Source organism: Grampus griseus (assembly GCF_964374135.1).
Source record: "Grampus griseus genome assembly, chromosome: 3".
Lineage (NCBI taxonomy): Eukaryota > Metazoa > Chordata > Mammalia > Artiodactyla > Delphinidae > Grampus > Grampus griseus.
Window position 1 is genome coordinate 172,274,021 of NC_139019.1, and position 18,534 is coordinate 172,292,554.

The 18,534-nt window shown below is 61.4% G+C and overlaps 1 protein-coding gene across 6 annotated transcripts; it reads left to right on the plus strand.

Moving 5' to 3' along the window:
* Positions 1-468: 468 nt before the first annotated feature.
* Positions 469-18,483, plus strand: MED16 (mediator complex subunit 16). Of its 6 annotated transcripts, none has more exons than XR_014296462.1 (17): positions 469-590; positions 2,013-2,154; positions 2,731-2,838; positions 3,038-3,207; positions 5,684-6,115; positions 6,787-6,892; positions 9,078-9,233; positions 10,010-10,221; positions 10,959-11,165; positions 12,133-12,343; positions 12,761-12,894; positions 13,087-13,284; positions 13,778-13,994; positions 15,091-15,174; positions 15,683-15,825; positions 16,955-17,164; positions 17,397-18,483. XR_014296462.1 is itself a non-coding variant. In XM_082650157.1 (16 exons), the coding sequence occupies exons 2-15, from the start codon at positions 2,022-2,024 to the stop codon at positions 15,807-15,809; spliced, it is 2,490 nt and encodes an 829-aa protein (XP_082506283.1). In that variant the 5' UTR covers positions 469-590; positions 2,013-2,021; the 3' UTR covers positions 15,810-15,825; positions 16,955-18,483. The 6 variants fall into 6 exon arrangements, 1 of the variants encoding a protein (XP_082506283.1); XR_014296463.1 differs by having other exon boundaries at positions 13,087-13,279; XR_014296464.1 differs by having other exon boundaries at positions 13,087-13,279; positions 17,443-18,483.
* Positions 18,484-18,534: the final 51 nt, after the last annotated feature.

Sequence of the window (18,534 nt, forward strand, 5' to 3'; positions counted from 1 at the left end):
TTTGAATCCAGAGGGACCCTCAAAGTGTTAAGGAACCTCGCTTATAGAACCCAGTTATAACACCGCGGATACCAGAAAAGAAAAGGCAAAATATGGAACGCTTCACGAATTTGCGTGTCATCCTTGCGCAGGGGCCATGCTAATCTTCTCTGTATCGTTCCAATTTTAGTATATGTGCTGCCGAAGCGAGCACGGTAGTACGGTTGATCCCAGAACTATTTAGAGGGCACAGAATACACTCTTTTACACTAAGGGCGAACTCCATTAAAAACCGGTTCAGCCATTCGTCCCTTCTTTTATGATATTTGTGCAACAATACCTTAACCAAATGGGGTCATTCACTGAAATTGAGAAAGTGGTTTTTGTTCCACCAAATATGACTCAGGTGGCTGCTGGGAATCCATGGTCGCATGCAAATTATACTGGAAGAGGGGCGGAGCCGGAGCCGCTGCCGTCCCAGAAGTCTCTGGGAAGCGGCTGCGCTGCGCGGGCGAATCTTTGCTCCTGGGAAGATGGCGGCGGCGGAGCCGGGGCATTAGGGCAAGTGCAGGCTGCGGCCACCCGCTCGGCTGGACGCACAGGCCGGCCCGGTGAGTACGGGGTTGGGGGCTCGGGCGGTCGGCCGGCCTCCGGACGGCGCCGCGGCAGCGGGGAGCGCCGGCCGGGGAAGGCGGTAACTAGCGGGCCCGGGGCGGGGCCTGTGGGGTCAGAGGGCGGGCCTGGAGAGCAAAGGGTGCTGGGTACGCGGCCTGAGTGCGCTGGGCGGGGTCTGGGGGTCGTGGCGGAAACTTGGGGGGACCTGAGACGCCCCGGGGGTCGGGGCATCCGGAGCAGGGGGAAATCGGGGCGGGACCTGGAACGATCGGGGGAGGGGCCTAAGGTTATACCTCCCCGCGGAGGGCCTGAGGTGCGTTGGGTGGGGGGGCTTGGGGGCGCGACCTGAAGGGCCAGGTGTATGGAGGCGAGGCCTGTGGGGTGGTTTGGGAGACCCTGAGATGAAAACAGAGTTTGGTCCGGGCCTGGGGACACAAGGGGCAAATTGGGAGTGGGGTGTGGAAAGCAAATACTGTAGGGGGCGGGGCCGGAGGACTTTGGGGGCAGAGCTTAAAGACTGTTGAAGGGGCTTGTGGGCGAGGCCTCGGTGTTCCCGGGCAGGGCTTGAAGAAGCCTGGGGCCTGGGGGTCGTGATTGAGGAAAACGGGGCCGATCGTACTCCCAGTCTCACTGCGCTTTAGTAAAGGTGAAAAGAAATAAGCTTAATCGATTCCCGGCGCATGGAGCGCGCTGAGGAAACGTTCACCGTTCCCGTTGTTAGTTATCTGTGGAAGCCCTGCACCAAGCTGCTGCCGGGCCCCCTCCCTGCCTCTGTCAAAGGCAGCCCCACCGGTGCTCTTGGTGTCCGTGGACTCCTCCTTAAGGATAGACCCGTGTCCTGCCCTACCGCTCCTCACAGCTTGCACTGTCCCCAGCTTTGTTCACCTGGACCAGTGCAGTCACCCCCACCCTGTCCCGCAGCCTCGCCCTCCAGACAGCCAGAGTGGCCTGTGAAACATAAACAGGGCTCAGCCCTCCTGGGGCTGCCACCTCCCTCAGGGTGAAACCCCCCAGGCCCTGCACGACCTGTTGCGTCCCCTCCCCACCCTTACTTTGCCCCGCTCCCTCACTCACCCTTTTCCTGCCCCGCAGGGCCCCGTGCCACTCCTTGAGCGCCCAGGCTCAGTCCAGCCTCTGGTCCTTTGCACTGGCTGTTCCCTCCACCTGGAATGCTCTTCTTTCAGGCTGCTTGCCTCGATCCCTCACACCTCCACCGGGGAGGCCTCCCTGGCCATGCATGAGTAAAATGCAGCTCCCCTGCCACATGCGGGGCAGGGGTTGAGTCCACTTTGTCCTCTGCGGTAAACCAGTGTCCAGCACTGCCCTTGGGGTCCTGCAGATGCTGCGTGAACATCGATGACAAGCCAGTCTCCCTGCCGCAGGAGCTGGTGACTGTCCTCCGTGTGTGACCTTGGCAGGTGGGCACAATGGACCTGGCTTACATCTGCGAGTGGGAGAAATGGCCCAAGAGCACCCACTGCCCGTCGGTGCCCCTGGCCTGCACCTGGTCCTGCCGTAACCTCATCGCCTTCACCACGGACCTGCGGAGTGACGACCAGGGTGCGCCAGCTGCTCCCCTGCCCCCCACCCCCCGGCTCCCACAGGGTCTCCTCCTCCAAGACGAGGGGTGGTGAGGGGTGCAGAGGGCCTGGAGCCGGGGGTGCTGGGATCACCCCGTGGGATGGCAGGGCCCAGGGGTGGGTGGCCCTGTGCAGCTCGCTGAGGCTCCTGCCTGAGTTTTCCAGACCAAACGTGTCACCACCTGACTTTGAGGTGCACTCTGCCAGCCGGGCCTGTGTTGTCTCTGCCACTGAGTGACGTGCACTCGGGAGAGGGAATTAGAAAAACACAGAAACTTAGGGTGAGGGAAAGAACCAGCCGTTAGTTTCCACGGAGAGATGCCCACTGTTAGCATTTGGGGTTCGTTTTCTTCCGGTGCCGTTTTCTACGTCTCCTTTGCCCCACTGGAGGCAGGGTCACGGGCCGCGGGCCGCTCCATCTCTACTCGGGCGGCCGGCGTGTCAGCAGCGGCTCCTGAGTCCCCGTGGCCGGGGCTTTGCTTCTTCCTCCCTGATGCCCCCGGGGTCGTCGGGCACCCGGCTCTTGTTGCCGTGTTGAGCACACCGTCCTTCACAGACCTGACCCGCGTGATCCACATCCTGGACACCGAGCACCCCTGGGACGTACACTCCATCTGCTCGGGGCACAGCGAGGCCGTCACCTGCCTCGAGTGGGACCAGTCAGGTGAGGACAGCTCCCCTTGATCTGTGGGTTTGCGGGCCCTGCTCTGCCCACTGCTGCTGTCCAGAGTCCTTTCCGGACTCGCCTGTGCCCCTCCCTGCTCTACTGCCCCCAGGCCGGCCTCTCCCACCCGGGCCCCTGATGGACAGTGGCGGGGGGGGGGGGTGTCTTGTGATGCGATATTGGCCCCTGCCCCGCACAGGCTCGAGGCTGCTGTCTGCTGATGCCGATGGGCAGATCAAGTGCTGGAGCATGGCCGACCACCTGGCCAACAGCTGGGAGAGCCCCGTGGGCAGCCTGGTGGAGGGGGACCCCATCGTGGCCTTGTCGTGGCTGCACAACGGTGTGAAGCTGGCCCTGCACGTGGAAAAGGTGGGTGTCCTGCCTGGGGGCGCGGCTCCTCCTCTTGTGTCACCAGCACCCTTTTGGTCCGCCTCGCCCCGGCCCGGCTCACACCTGCCATGCAGGGTCAGCACCCGTGTGGCCAGCAGCCCCCGTGTGACTGACGTGGTGAGATCCCAGAATTCCTGCCTGTACCCCACGGTTCAGCCCAGCGTCCCCTTGAGAGGGGAGCCGCCTGGGTCCAGGGTGCTGAACTCAGAGCGCGAGGCCGCGCCTCACCCGTCGCTTTCCTCACCGTCAGGTGGGGCTGCCGCTGGCCGTGGTAAGGGTTCAGCACGAGAAGGCTTGGGAGGGCTCGGTGGGGCGGCCGGGGTGCACGTGGCCTGCTCTGCCGGCTGCTCCCCAGAGCCAGGAGCCCCTCCTGGGTTGGTGCCGTGGGAAGTGGCTTTTCTCCCATCCCTTCCCCACGTCTGTGCCCGGTGCAGGGCCTGGGGACAGTTACTGTCAGCATCTGGCAGCAGCGCACACAGCGCTGGCTCCAGGCCTCGGGGAGCCGGGGCAGGGGCTGCGTGCTGCCTTCCCTTTGTCTGTTCTCCTTTGTTATGTAACAGCGCTACTGAGATACAAGTCGCTTAGTATGGTTCACTCGCCTGAAGCATACAGATTGGTGGTTTACTTAGTATCTTCACAGACTAGTACAGCCATCACCACACTGAATTTCAGACCATTCCTTTTTTTTTTAATACTTTCTTTCTTTATTTGTTTTATTTATTTATTTACGGCTGCGTTGGGTCTTCATTGCTGTGCGTGGGCTTTTCTCTAGTGGCGAGCGGGGGCTACTCTTCGTTGCGGTGTGCGGGCTTCTCATTGCGGTGGCTTCTCTTGTTGCGGAGCACGGGCTCTAGGCGCGCAGGTTTTAGTAGTTGTGGCTCGAAGGCTCTAGAGCACAGGCTCAGTAGCTGTGGTGCATGGGCTTAGTTGCTCCGCGGCATGTGGGATCTTCCCGGACCAGGGCTCAAACCCCTGTCCCCTGCATTGGCAGGCGGATTCTTAACCACTGCGCCGAAAGAAGTCGCAGACCATTCTTTTCAACTCAAAGGAAGTCTGTCCCCATTAGCCTCACTCCCCTTCCCCACCTCAGCCCCTGGCAACCATGAACCCACTGTCTGTCCCTGTGGACTTGCCTGTTCTGGACGTTTCCCATCAATGGAATCACACACCGTGTGTCCTTCTGTGTCTGGCTTCTCTCATCAGCGTCGTGGTCTCAAGGTCTGTTCACACTGTTGCGAGCATCAGGGCTACTGTTCTCCTTACCACCAGATACCTTTGTCTCTAAATTATAAGAGACGGATGTGGTCATTTAAAACGCTCGGGCATGCACGCGGCTCTCGCCCGTGATGTTGAGGTCAGGCGTCTATCCCCTCTCCCCTTGGTAGGAATTCTAACTGCAGGGCTTGCTGCCTAACCTTCTGGACCTTGTTCTCTGTGCGACGTTTCTTTTTCACACTGCCAGCGTCTCTCCTCAGGGGTCATCCGGGGGCTTTTGCTTCTTTCTTTCCAACAGTGCCGGCACCTCCACGTCTGGAAGACTCTGTTGGGGCCGTGGTCAGCCCTGCCCTCCCTGGACGCCTGGCCCTGTGGGTCTGCTCCCCAGACAGAGAGGGCACATACTCTCCCACTGCCCAGAGAGCCCTGCTTAGTCTCCAGCTCGTGCTGTTTCAGTGACAGACATGTTGCCCGGATTGAAAGGAACCCGGCGTGCAGGCTGCCCCCCGGGTCCGCCCGGGTGGAACGCTGGGAAAGGCCCAGCCGGGGACAGAAACCAGGGCCGGGGCGGGGGTTGGCTGGGGGCCCGAGGGCCCTTCCGAGGGGAGTAGAAACGTTCCTGCCCAGGATCGGAGCGGTTTCCACAATGGGGTGGTTGTCAACTTGAACCGAAAGCCGGGAAGAGGTGAATTTTGCTGTACGTTAATTGTAACCTAGACCGGGTTTGGAAAGGTGACGGCAGTGGCAGCTGCACTTTGCAGCACAGCTGGAATGCTTTACCTCTAGGGTCTGTAAACTGCAGCCTGCTCTCTCGTCCACCTTGTAAGCAGTCTCACTGGCGGCTGCTTCTCTCTGCTGCAGACGCAGGGAAAGAGCTGAGTGGTTGCAGCCGACCACTTGGCTCACAAAACTGAAAATACTGAGTGTTTGACCCTGTGAGGAAAACATGGTGAGTCCTGTCCTGCGCGTGTTTAGCCGTGTCATCCTCACCACAGTTCTTGGACGTACAGATGGGGATACTGAGGGTCAGAGAGGCCCGTGTCACACAGTGCTTGAGTGGCTGAGGCAGGATCTGAACTCAAGTTCATGCTCTCGTGCCTTCTGCCACGTGGTTCCTCCATGTTCCCAAGGGTGTGACTCCCAGAAGGGCGTCCTGGGGTCACAGAGGCAGACCCCTGAAGGCCAAGTGCATGCCCGGGGCCGGGGCTGCCCGGAGCTGACCCCTCCCCCTCCCCCACAGTCGGGCGCCTCCAGCTTTGGCGAGAAGTTCTCCCGAGTCAAGTTCTCGCCGTCGCTCACGCTGTTTGGGGGCAAGCCCATGGAGGGCTGGATTGCGGTGACAGTCAGCGGCCTGGTCACCGTGTCCCTGCTCAAGCCCAGCGGGCAAGTGCTGACCTCGACGGAGAGCCTGTGCCGGCTGCGTGGCCGCGTGGCCCTGGCCGACATCGCCTTCACGGGTGGCGGCAACATCGTGGTGGCCACGGCAGACGGTAGCAGTGCATCCCCAGTGCAGTTCTACAAGGTGTGCGTGAGCGTCGTCAACGAGAAATGCCGCATCGACACCGAGATCCTGCCCTCGCTGTTCATGCGCTGCACCACTGACCTCAACCGCCGGGACCGGCTCCCCGCCATCACCCATCTCAAGTTCCTGGCCCGAGATATGTCAGAGCAGGTGTGCCCGCCCGGCCACCCTGTGGTAGGACCGCTCGGGGCTAAATCCAGGCGTGGGCAGGGCTGGTCCTTCCGGAGGCTCCAGGGCAGCATCGGTTCCTGCCTTTTCCAGCTTCTAGAGGCGCCGCATCCCTGGCTCGCGGCCCCTCCTGCATCCTCACAGCCAGCAGCGCAGCATCTCCCGTCTCTCTCTGCCTCTGACCCTCCCGCCTCCTTCTTATAAGGACTCTGGGATGACGCTGGGCCCCGCGTGAATACAGGGTCATCCCCGTCTCAGGGGCCTTAACTTAATCCCACCTGCAAAGTTCCCTCTGCCCCGTGAGGTGACATATCCACAGGTCCTGGGACCATGACGGGGACATTTCTGGGGGCGAGGTTCACCCAGCTGCACCGGGGCCCCCTCATAACCTTGCACTGATCAGCACCCAGCTTCATGAAGTCCCAGTACGTTTCCCCGGCCCCCTCGTTTCCCGCCGGGGGTGCCTTGAGCGACTGCCTTCCCCAGGGGAGGCGGGGTCATGGGGGGCAGGTGCGGTGCCGGCTGGGTGTACGTGGGTCGGAATCCGCAGCGGCTGTGAGGCAGGTGCCGATGTGAGCCCCGTGGAGCAGCCGGAGGCCCGGAGAGGCCGAGGGGCTGGTCCAGGCCCCTCACTGAGCCGCCCGCCCCCCCAGGTGCTGCTGTGTGCGTCCAGCCAGACCAGCAGCGTGGTGGAGTGCTGGTCTCTGCGCAAGGAGGGGCTCCCAGTGAACAACATCTTCCAGCAGCTCTCGCCCGCCGGTGAGTCCCGCTCCAGCCGGCCAGGGACACGCAGCCTCTCGGGAGCCTGGGGTCCTCTGGGAGCCCTCGGGTAGAGTGAGGCACGGGGGTGACCTAAGTTTGCCAAGAACGTGCCCGCCACTCCCTTCCCTCCCTCTCTGTCCCGACACCCACGCGGAGGCCCGAGTCCCCCGCCGGGACTGGCCCCCCTCCTGACACCTGTGTGGCCGGGAAGCCGGGGGTGAACCTGCGGCCAGGTGAACCAGCGTGTTCCCGCTGATGGCAGCGCTGTTGGCCCTGGAGTGGCCGAGGGGCCATGTCAAGAGGCCCCTTGAAGCTCTGCCTGCCCGCAAGGTGGTTGCCTAAGCTGCTCGATGTGGCCTCGGAGGAACTAAATGTGAAGAAGGTCATGCTGCCTTTCCTGAGTGACGCCGCGGGGCGGCAGGGCCACAAGGGGTCCCAGCCCTTCCCTCGTCCCTCCTCTGTCCTAGTAGCTGTGGGCGCGGCCGTCAGGCGGGTCATGGCCCCCACGCACACCCTGGGACCTTGTCACAAGCGGGCCCACATCTCACGTGAGAGGGTCGCCACCCCCGTCAGCGGGTCGAGCCTTGTCCTGATGCAGGTGTCCGCGTGCCGAGCTCGCCCGCACCTCCTCCCCCCACCCTGCCCCTCGTCCTAGCCTCGCGTGGCCTGCGGGCTCTTGGACCTGCCTCTTCTCCTACCTCCCTGCCTTTGCCCTAAGCGCCCCCCGCCAGCCCATCCTCCCCCTCAGGCCCCCGCTCTGCCAGCCACCGTCCAGCCCGCGCTCCAGGGGTTGGCCTGACTTGGATGGACACGTGGGTCCAGGTGGACTTGGGCAAGCAGCTCAGCCGCTGACAGCGGCCACTCCCCTCTGTAAGCTAGGAATGGCCGGGGCCGCCAGGCTGGGTGTGGGTGCGGGTGCCTGGCCTGCTCGCCCTCCCTCCCTGGGCATCGCCGTAGCTGTCACCGTTACAGCTGTGCTCAGCATCGTCCCTCGCTGGGCCTCGGTCTCCCTGTGGGATGACGTTTGCCAAGAGCCCCTTTGCACTGGGCCGTCCAGGGAAGAGCTCTTAGGGCAGATGGGTAGAGGTGTGCTGTCACAGCCAGCTTTGCCGTGTCACACACCAGCCCCAAACTCTGGCTCAGAACCACAGCCCGGAGGGTGGTGGGCCAGGCCGCCTCCGCTGCTCCGTCCTGGTTCCCTGTGTCTGCCATCACCCCAGGGCAGCTGGGGTGCTGGCCGCTGGCTGGGCGCCTGGGCTCACCTCAGTGTCACCTTGGAGTCCAGGTGCACGGGTGCCACTGAGCCTCTGCTCACATCACGCCCGCAGCACCGGGGGCCAAACCCAGATTGACGGGAACCACCCCACCCCTTGCTGGGGGGCTTCATCATCACACCGAGGGTGTGGGCGCAGGGAGGGGCCCGTCTTGGGCACCTGTCGGTCCAGCTCATGGGGAGAGCTGGGGTTCCACCCAGGACCTCTCAGACCACAGAGACAGAACCCCGTGCAAGCCGGCCGAGTCACTGGGGAGTTTTGGGGTTTGTGTGGCGGCAGGGTCGGGGGTGGGTTCCCCTTCTCAGCATGTTGGCTCCTTTGAGGGGACAAGGTGGAGCCGCCCCCGCCAGCTGACAGCCTCGCGGCCCAGGTGGGTGCCTCCTCCTGTTCCCGTGAAGGCCCAGGACCGGATCCTTTGGGGTCCCCCACCTCTCCCCCGACCCCAGTCACGTGAGCTCGCTGGGTCTCCAGGAGGGGCAGGGTGCTGGGTCAGGTGCACGCTTGTCGTGTTTGTCTCGTCTTCATTTTTTTTTTTTTGGTATTTATTTATTTATTTATTTATTTTTGTGGTACGTGGGCCTGTCACCACTGTGGCCTCTCCCGTTGCAGAGCACAGGCTCCAGACGCGCAGGCTCAGCGGCCATGGCTCACGGGCCCAGCCGCTCCGCGGCATGTGGGATCCTCCCAGACCGGGGCACGAACCCGTGTCCCCTGCATTGGCAGGCGGACTCTCAACCACTGCGCCACCAGGGAAGCCCTATATTTATTTTTTTATACAGCAGGTTTTCATTATTTATTTAATATATATTAGTGTATATATGTCAATCTCAATGTCTCACTTCACCCCACCACCACCCCTCTGTCTTGTCTTCATTTTGTTGCTCTCTGTCCCCCCCACTCCCTTTTAGTTGGTGACAAACAGCCCACGATTCTCAAATGGCGGATTCTGTCAGCCACCAACGACCTGGACCGCGTGTCCGCCGTGGCGCTGCCCAAGCTCCCCATCTCGCTCACCAACACCGACCTGAAGGTGGCCAGCGACACCCAGTTCTACCCCGGCCTCGGTATGGTGTCTCAGAGCCCCCGGGGGAATGGGGTGGGCCCTGAGCTTGGGCTTCCGTCACAGGGTCCTGGGAGCCTAGCCCCCGGCCTCACGTCAGTCCCACTGGGGACGAGGGTACTGCTTTCAGGATCTGATGGGCTCAAAGGGCTGGGAGGCCACCGTCAAGCTGTGCTCTTTACTACGTAGAGGGCTGTTCGCAGTCCACAAGGGAGAGGCTGGGAACTTGGGGAAAATTTCCAGATAAGCTTCCTTCCCATGCCCACCCCCACCCCCGTTGTAGTAGCTCCCGTGGCGATTCTGGGTTTGGGCCCTGGCGTCTGTGACCCTGGGTGAATCAGGCTGGCCATGTTGGTGCCGGCCCAGGGCAGCCCCCCAGCCCCCTGCTGTAGATTACGGGCTTTGGGTTCTACAAGCCCCTGAGCTTACTGGCCTCCGTTCCGCCCCGAGGCCCTTTGTGTACATCAGGCCCAGGCCCTTACCATCTGCTGTCCTCTCCGCCTGCCCCTCCCACTTGTCCCCCTGGAAGTCACCTGTTGCCTCACGTCGGCCAAACTTAGTGCCGGCCGCAGGGGAGCGGGGCAGAGGTGCCCAGACAGGGTGCAGTCTGCTCCACCGATTCGGGGGCCGGTTAGCCAGGACTGGACCCCACTGGGGGGGTGCACCCCAGTGGCTCAGGGCTCACGCCGCTCCTTAGCACAGCCTCTGCTGGGCGTGGTGGCTGCCCCTTCCCATTGTCCAGAGCTGGGTTCGGCCGCCTGACCCTGCATGTGCCCCCAGGGCTGGCCCTGGCCTTCCATGACGGCAGCGTCCACATCGTGCACCGGCTCTCGCTGCAGACCATGGCCATCTTCTATAGCTCCGCAGCGCCCCGCTCCGTGGACGAGCCGGCTATCAAGCGCCCTCGGACCGCGGGCCCCGCCGTCCACTTCAAGGCCATGCAGCTCTCCTGGACTTCCCTGGCCCTCGTGGGCATCGACAACCACGGCAGGGTCAGTGCTGCCCCGGGGGACGGCTGTCTGTGGCGGGGGTTGCACTTAGGAAGTGGGGGCCCTTAGGGTGCTGCTCCTGACGTCAAGGAGTCCTAGGCCCCCAGTGCGCAGCAGGTGCTCTGCGAGTTGGCCTCCTGGTTCCCAGGGGAACCTGTCCATGGCCTGGCAGGAGGGCGGGCAGCCTCACAGCCACTCTCACACACTCACGCTTTCGCTTACAGCCGCCTCTGTGTTTGCACGCTCATTCACACCCTTGCACGCTCACACCTCACGTTTGTCCTACTGGCACGTTCACACACGTGCACACGTTTGCACACTCACACCCACGTGCGCGTGCCCCCAGCCCCCCGCAGTGGGCTCCTGCGTGTTGCTGTCGGGCACCCTGTAACTTCTGTTCCAGCCCTATCCTCGGTGTCTCCGGGTGGTGGGTTGGGCTTCTCGGGAGCACGAGGTCTGTGTTCCCAGGGACTACACGGCCCCCAGGTGGACCTGCAGGCCCCGTCACCTGAAAGGCGCCCTGCTGGCTAGGAGGCCCTTCAGGCCCTATGTGGGAATCGCCACAGCTATGGAAACCTGGGGCTTGTGGCCCCCGTTCACTCCATGTGGCTGGGCTGTGGCTCTGCAGCCCTCCCGTGTGACAGGGCAGCGGGCAGGCCTGGGCCCCGCGCTGGCCGTGCCCTCCCTGCCCCCAGCTGCCCCTTGGGCCCCGCCCCCTCACGCCCCGCCCTCCTCCACAGCTGAGCATGTTGCGCATCTCGCCCTCAATGGGCCACTCGCTGGACGCGGGGCTGGCCCTGCGGCACCTGCTCTTCCTGCTGGAGTACTGCATGGTGACTGGCTACGACTGGTGGGACATCCTGCTGCACGTGCAGCCCAGCATGGTGCAGAGCCTGGTGGAGAAGCTGCATGAGGAGTACACGCGCCAGAAGGCCGAGCTGCAGCAGGTGCCGCCCCCCTTGGCTGCTGCCCCGTCCCTCCGTCAGGGTGACCCGCAGGCCGGACGGCCCACCTCTCGCTGCCACCTCAGCCCAGCAGTGCGTGGCTGTGGGCTTGACGCCACCTGCCTCTGGGTGGCTTTGGAGGCCTTTGCTTCTGCGATAAGAGCTCTAAATGGGGGTTTTACAGACGGGTGAGCCAGAGAGAAGTGATCGTTCAGACGCCATGGTGGCGCGCCTGTAAAACCCAGACCCCCCCCCCCCCCCCGAGTTCAGTGGGGCATGTAGAGGTCAGCGCTGCTAAGCATCTGAAGTTGCCCTCTGTGCCAGCCGTCGAGGAGAAAACAGGAAGGAGAGATCCCATTCCCATTAGCAGCCTGCTGAGATGTGCGAGTGCTGGGCCCGACCCGGGGAATAGCACAGGACGGAGCTGGGTTCAGAGCCAGGGACGCCAGTAGTGATCAGATCTCTTGTCATCGGGCAGAGCTGTGTGCAAGCATTTTTTTTTTTTTTTTGGCTGCACCCTTCATGCCTTGGGAGATCTTAGTTCCCCCGCCAGGGATTGAACCTGGGTCCTCTGCGGTGAGAGCGCAGAGTCCTAACCACCAGACCACCAGGGGATTCCCTGTAGGCAAGCATCTTTCTGTTTTAAGTCCTCCACTCATCCTGGGAGACAACAGGTTTCAGGAGCTGTGGGGGGTAGAGCGGAATCTGTGGCCCCGCCCACTTCATGCCAGGAGTGCCCCCAGTCGTGAGGTGTCCCAGGTGTGTCCCTTGGGCCCCTGGGGCACACGTGCCCGCAGGTTGAGACCCTGCCATCCTGTGAGGAAGGTCCTCCTACCTGGTTCCGCCATGAGGAGGGCAAGGCCCAGAGAGGGTTAGCGGCTTGCCCGGCTGCCGCCCGGCTGCCCCAGCGCCTCGCTCTCCCCGGCTCCTCAGGCGCGTGCCCCGCCCACTCACATCCTCCGCCCCCCAGGTCCTCTCTACCCGGATCCTGGCCATGAAGGCCTCGCTCTGCAAGCTGTCGCCCTGCGCAGTGACCCGCGTGTGCGAGTACCACGCCAAGCTCTTCCTCATCGCCGCCAGCTCCACGCTCAAGTCACTGCTGCGCCCGCACGTGCTCAACACGCCCGACAAGAGTCCCGGCGACCGGCTGACGGAGGTCTGCGCCAAGATCACGGATGTCGGTGGGTCCTGCCCCGTCCTGCGGGCCGCCCTGGCTGCTGAGGACCCCTTGGCCGTCGCGCACGTTTGGGGTGTCGGGGACACGCGGTGGGCGTTAATGGGAACAAAGATGACCCAGCCTGGGGATGGCGTCCGCAGGGGCACTGCCTGTGTGGAGGCCTGGAGGCCGGCGGGAGCTGCAGGGTGCCCGGCACAGGGGGTCCGAGGGGCGGGCAGAGCGATCTGAAGGCCAGCGGTGGACACCCAGAGCCCCTCCCTCCAACCCTGCCCTCCAGGTTCCCAGGCTCAGGCAGGCCCGTCCCTCATTTGCTTGTTCACGACGTTGGTGTCGGCCTGTGGGGGCGGGCCCAGCTCACCGTGCGTGCTAATGGGCGCACATGTGAGGTTCTGGCCGCCCCTGACTGCCTGTCCCCTCCCAGACATTGACAAGGTCATGATCAACCTCAAGACGGAGGAGTTCGTCTTGGACATGAACACGCTTCAGGCGCTGCAGCAGCTCCTGCAGTGGGTGGGCGACTTCGTGCTCTACCTGCTGGCTAGTCTGCCCAACCAGGTGCGCCTGCACTCCTACTTGGGAGCCCCACCCCCCAGGAGCCCCGCCCCTGGCCTTGTCCTCTGAAGCCCCACCTCCCTGACCCCACCCCTCCCAGAAGACCCCTTCCCCCCCCTCCCCCCACCGGGGCCTGCTGAGGTCCTAGGATGCGGCACACGCTGAAGTAAGCAACCTGGGCCCTTCTGCCCGTAGGGCTCCCCGCTGCGGCCCGGCCACAGCTTCCTGCGGGACGGCGCGTCACTGGGCGTGCTGCGGGAGCTGATGGTCGTCATCCGCATCTGGGGCCTGCTGAAGCCCAGCTGCCTGCCTGTGTACACGGCCACCTCTGACACCCAGGACAGCATGTCCCTGCTCTTCCGCCTGCTCACCAAGCTCTGGATCTGCTGTAAGGCGCCCAGCTCTCTACTCTCGTTCCGCCACCAAGATACAAGCCCTGGCTGAGTCCCCCCACCAGAATATAAGCTCCCGCAGGTCAAACTGGCTCTGCCGTGGCCCCCACTGTTCCCCCGGCACCCAACACAGGTCCAGGCACGGTGTGTGCTCATTAAACATCAGCCACTCTCAGGCACCTGTTTGTCTTGTGTCACCAGGTCGTGTGTTTCTGTGGCCAGGCTCTATCGTTGTCACATCCGTGATGCCAGGAAGGACACCCAGTGTTCGCTGCATATTTTTTAAATGAATAAGTGGGTCCCCATTTTACAGAGGAGAGGACTGAGGCCCGAGAAGGGGAAGGAGCTTCCCAGGGCCACTCAGGAAGTCGGGGCAGGGCTGGGGCCTGCGCCTGGTGCTCTGTGAGCTCTGAGGAGGCCATGATGCCTCCTGGGTGGGCAGTCCTCCGGGCAAGGCTGCTGAGCAAGATATCCCCGTGGTCCCCTCCCCGCAGGCCGCGATGAGGGCCCCACGAGCGAGCCGGATGAGGCGCTCGTTGACGAGTGCTGCCTGCTGCCCAGCCAGCTTCTCATCCCCAGCCTGGACTGGCTGCCCGTCAGCGATGGCCTCGTCAGCCGCCTGCAGCCCAAGCAGCCCCTGCGTCTGCACTTCGGCAAGCCTCCCGCTCTGCCCGGCAGTGCCACCAGCTTGCAGCTGGACGGCCTCATCAGGTGTGTGCCCATCTCTGCCTTGGGGCCTTTGCACGTGCCGTGCCCGCTGCTTCCTTCCAGCCTGACCTTAGCGCTGCTCCAGAGACTCCCCCACCTCCACCCTCTCTCCCCTGCTGGTCACTTCCCTCCATCCAGTCGCCTCGGCCTGTGCTGATCTGTGCCCTCGCTTGTCTGGGTGACATCATCCTCTCTCTGGTCTGTCACCGCCTGCCTGGAGGGCCCCACGTGACTGACCTTGGTTCAGAGTTCAAGCTGACGCCCCAGTCCCCCACGGTAAATCGCACTGCAGCCTGGACTGCCTGGTGGGGCCCAAGGCCCCAGGGAATCAGAACCCTCTCAGGCAGACCTCCCAGGGCTTAGAGGTGACTTCAGGAGCCATTCTTTGGAATGTGTGGGGTCTGGACGGCCCACCCCTGCTGAGTGAGCTCACGACTGCCCGGCAGTGCCTTGGGGTGGGGGTTTGTCCCCATTTAACAGACGAGGAAACTGAACCTCAGAGATGCAGTCAGGAGGCAGCTGGCCAGGACCCAAACCCAGCACCCCACGGGCCGCCTGCCTGAAATGGTGCTCGAGCGATGAATCCCCAAGTGGAGGTTCGCGTCCCCGCCTTCCCGGGAAGCGCTCTGGACCTGCCCTCAACACCTTCTGTGTTTTCTTGCACGTCTCGCTGTGGGAGGAACAGCCTGATGAATCACACGCTGTGGTTTGTGCTTGGGTTTCAGAAAAAACTTTACAAGGAGAGGTGGCTGGTCGCACAAGGGGTTTCACACTCTCAGGAGTTTTCAAACGTGTGATACGAGCGTAACAGGCCGACCCACCCCAGCCCCAGGTCCTCTCTGAGGGGCTCTGGGCGCCAGGCTCTCAGACGTCGTGGCGGTTCTGGGCCGCCACCCCGACCCCCGGGCTAGTGGTCTGTGGGCGGAGGGCGTATAGAAGCCCCGCTTGCAGACTCCCTTTTCCCCGGCGAGTGTGCGTCACGCACGCTTTGCCTTTAGGAGATGGACCTGTGCTGGCGTGTGCGTGCGTGCATGCGTGCGTGCGCGTGCGTGCGCATGCGTGTACACCCCCTAGCCCCTTCCATGCCTCTCTCTGTCAGGGCGCCGGGCCAGCCCAAGATGGACCACCTGCGGAGGCTGCACCTGGGCGCCTACCCCACGGAGGCCTGCAAGGCCTGCACCAGGTGAGCGCTGCAGCAGACGCCGGGCCCGCTCTGCCACCGGTGGTTTCCCACCTGGGAATGGGGGTCCCGGAGTGCCTCCCTTGTGGGGCTGCTGAGCGGGTGCCCCCGCGGTCTTCTTAAAGGGCCGGGGTGGCCCAGCGGTGAGCGGCTGACCCGAGCCTGCCCTTGACGGGCTCCCCAGTGACCTGACAAGTGCAGACATGAAGGAGTGACTGCAGCAGTGCTGCGCTTTGAAAACGTGGCCCCGAGTGCTGCCAGACAACCCCAGGGTCACACCACTAGGGACGGGCTGAGCCAGGACTTGGACCCACAACCCCTCCTCTGTCCACTGAGGGAGGTGAGGGGGTGGTATCTGAACTGGGACGGAAGGATGTGGAGGAATTAGATCAGTGTGGGGGGAGTGGGGGCTGCAGGGAACAGCATTCCTGGCGTGGAACAGCATGTGCAAAGGCCCTGTGGCCACCACCCAACCTTGCCTAGCGCCCCACCCTCCTGACTCCACCCGCAGGTGCGGCTGTGTCACCATGCTCAAGTCACCCAACAAGACCACGGCCGTCAAACAGTGGGAGCAGCGCTGGATCAAGAACTGCCTGTGTGGGGGGCTCTGGTGGCGGATGCCCCTCAGCTACCCCTGACTGCGCCCAGGCCCCCGTAAGTGGATTCTTTTTCTTTTCTTTTTTTTTCTTGTCTGGTGAATACGGTCTTTAATTATTAGTTGGATAATTTTTCTAAAAATTTCATTGTAGTTGATTTACAAGGTTGTTAGTTTCTGGTATATAACACAGTATATAAATTGATATATATACATATATGTATACACACACGTTCTTTTTCCTATTCTTTTCCATTATGGTTTATGACAGGATATTGAATATAGTTCTTTGTGCTATACCATAGAACCTTGTCATTTATTTTATATGTGTATCTTCTAATCCCACACTCCTAATATATCCCTCTCTCCTTTGGTACCCATGAGTTTGTGTTCTGTGTCTGAGTCTGTTTCTGTTTTGTATATAAGTTCATTTGTGCCATATTTTACATTTCACATGTAAATGATATTGTATGATATTTGTCTTTGACTTCACTTAGTATGATAATCTCTGGATCCATCTATGTTGCTACAAATGTCACTATTTCATTCTTTTTATGGCTGAGTAATATTCTGTTGTGTGTATGTGTGTGTGTGTGTACATATATATATATATATATATATATATACACATATACCACGTTTTCTTTATCCATTCATCTGTCGATGGACACTTAGATTGTTTCCATGTCTTGGTTATTGTGAATAGTGCTGCTGTGAACATTGGGGTGCATGTGTCTTTTTGAATTATAGTTTTGTCTGGACATTTGCCCAGGAATGGATCATATGGTAGTTCTGCTTTTAGTTTTTTAAGGAACCTCCACACTGTTCTCCACAGTGGCTGCACCAACTTACATTCCCACCAACAGTGTAGGAGGGTTCCCTTTTCTCCACACCTTCTCCAGCATTTGTCATTTGACTTTTAAATGATGGCCATTCTGACTGGTGTGAGGTGATACCTTGTTGTAGTTTTGATTTGCTCTTCTCTAATGATTAGCGATGTCGTGCATCTTTTCATGTGCCTGTTGGCCATGTGTATGTCTTCTCTGGAAAAATGTCTATTTAGATCTTCTGCCCATTTCTTTGATTGGGTTGTTTGGTTTTTTAATACTGAGTTGTATGAGCTGTGTATTTTGGAAATTAAGCCCTTGTTGGCCGCATCGTTTGCAAATATTTTCTCCTATTCCGTAGGTTGTTTTCGTTTTGTTTGTGGTTTCCTTTGCTGTGCAGAATGTCAGTGGATTCCCAATGGGTTGAAAGGAAAGGCACGCTGTCTCCTTGCTGGTCACAGAGCAGCCACGCACTCCAGACCTTCACTGGGTGCGTGAGACAATGCCACCCTTGAACTATGCTTTTCGGCCCTTATCAGCTGCGCCAGCACCTCTGTAACCGGCAGGGCAGGTGAGGACATGGCCTGAAGCCTCAAGTTGGCACCCTCGGCCCAGCGGGCCCTGCTCTTTCTTCCTCGGAGCCTACTGGCGGATCCGGGTGGAGGGCCTGGCCGCATGGCCACCATAACAGGTGGTGACTGAGACCTGGCCCTGCCCTGAGGATCTCACTGGCCCGGGTAGAGCCACGGCTGTGTCCCGACCCCTGGGACCCCAGAGCTCAGTGACCGCCCTGGATTTCCCAGGTCCCAGCTCAGAGGGTCCAGGACAGCTCAGGCCTCTGTCCTTCAGAACATCCCACACGAACCTGCCGGGTGTCCAGTGGCCACTGTCAGTGACACCAGTCCGGGTGTCTGCTTCGGGTTCCTCACCTGTACCTGTCACTGCTGAGGCCTCGCGACCACCGTCTCTGACCTGGGCAGGCCCAGTAAACGTCCCCACTGGGTGGCCGGTGTCTTGTCGGTGTCCTGGGTGCCACCCGGCAGCCCCCTCGCCCCCGGAGCCTCCCTCCCCCTCCACAGGCATGTGGTTCCGCCCGTGTGCACTGCTCTCCTGCTCTGTCAGCATTTATTGAGCACCTAGTGTCTGCCAGGCACAGGGGTCCCTGCGCGGGGTGGGGGGAGGTAGCGGTGGGCTGGACGTGGGTGGGGGCTGCTCCCCGCCGCTTGGGTTCCTGCGCACATGAGTGTCTCTGTCTCTGCTTTCCCTCTGCATCCCTCCCCTCCCCCTGGGTTTCCTGAGAGCTCCGCGGCCCCCAGGGGTCCTGCTTCGCCAGCAGCTGCTTCCACCCATTATACCTGGCTCCCTGCGGCCCCGTGCAAGGTGCCTGCCTGTTAAGTGGTGATTGATTGCTTCTTGTTTTCCTCTGGAGGAGCAAGGGAGGGCGGGCCAGCCAGGCGCCCCGCAGAGGTCGACACGCGGCAGCGGTGTCTGTTGGGCTTTCTGGGGCCGGCAGCGCTCCAGGGGCCCCATTACCTGGGCCAGGGGCCGATTCCCTGCTGGCCCGCCCACCTGCGGCAGCAGCACTTGGCGTCTAGGTCCTGCCGTCCGAGAGGTGCTTCTGCGGGGACTTGTGGGGACCCAGAGCTGCTGGCCATGCCGGGAGGGGTGGAGACACCCTGCCTCGGACTCACCTCCCGTGCTGCTGCCACCGCCTTCTGTCCCCTTGGGGAAAGGGGACCCAGGGCGGCCTCCCTGGTCGGGGGGCATGTGGTCCACAGTCCTACATATTTTTTCTCAGCCTTTTTACCCCATTTGACCATGTTTTTTTAAAGCAACTTGTGTTTCTCAAGTCATTTGAAGTCTTTAAACCAGTTATTTGTCTTAGAAAAATGAACCTGTTTCTTGCACTCATGTTTCATTGGTTAAGGTTAAGTTGCGGGT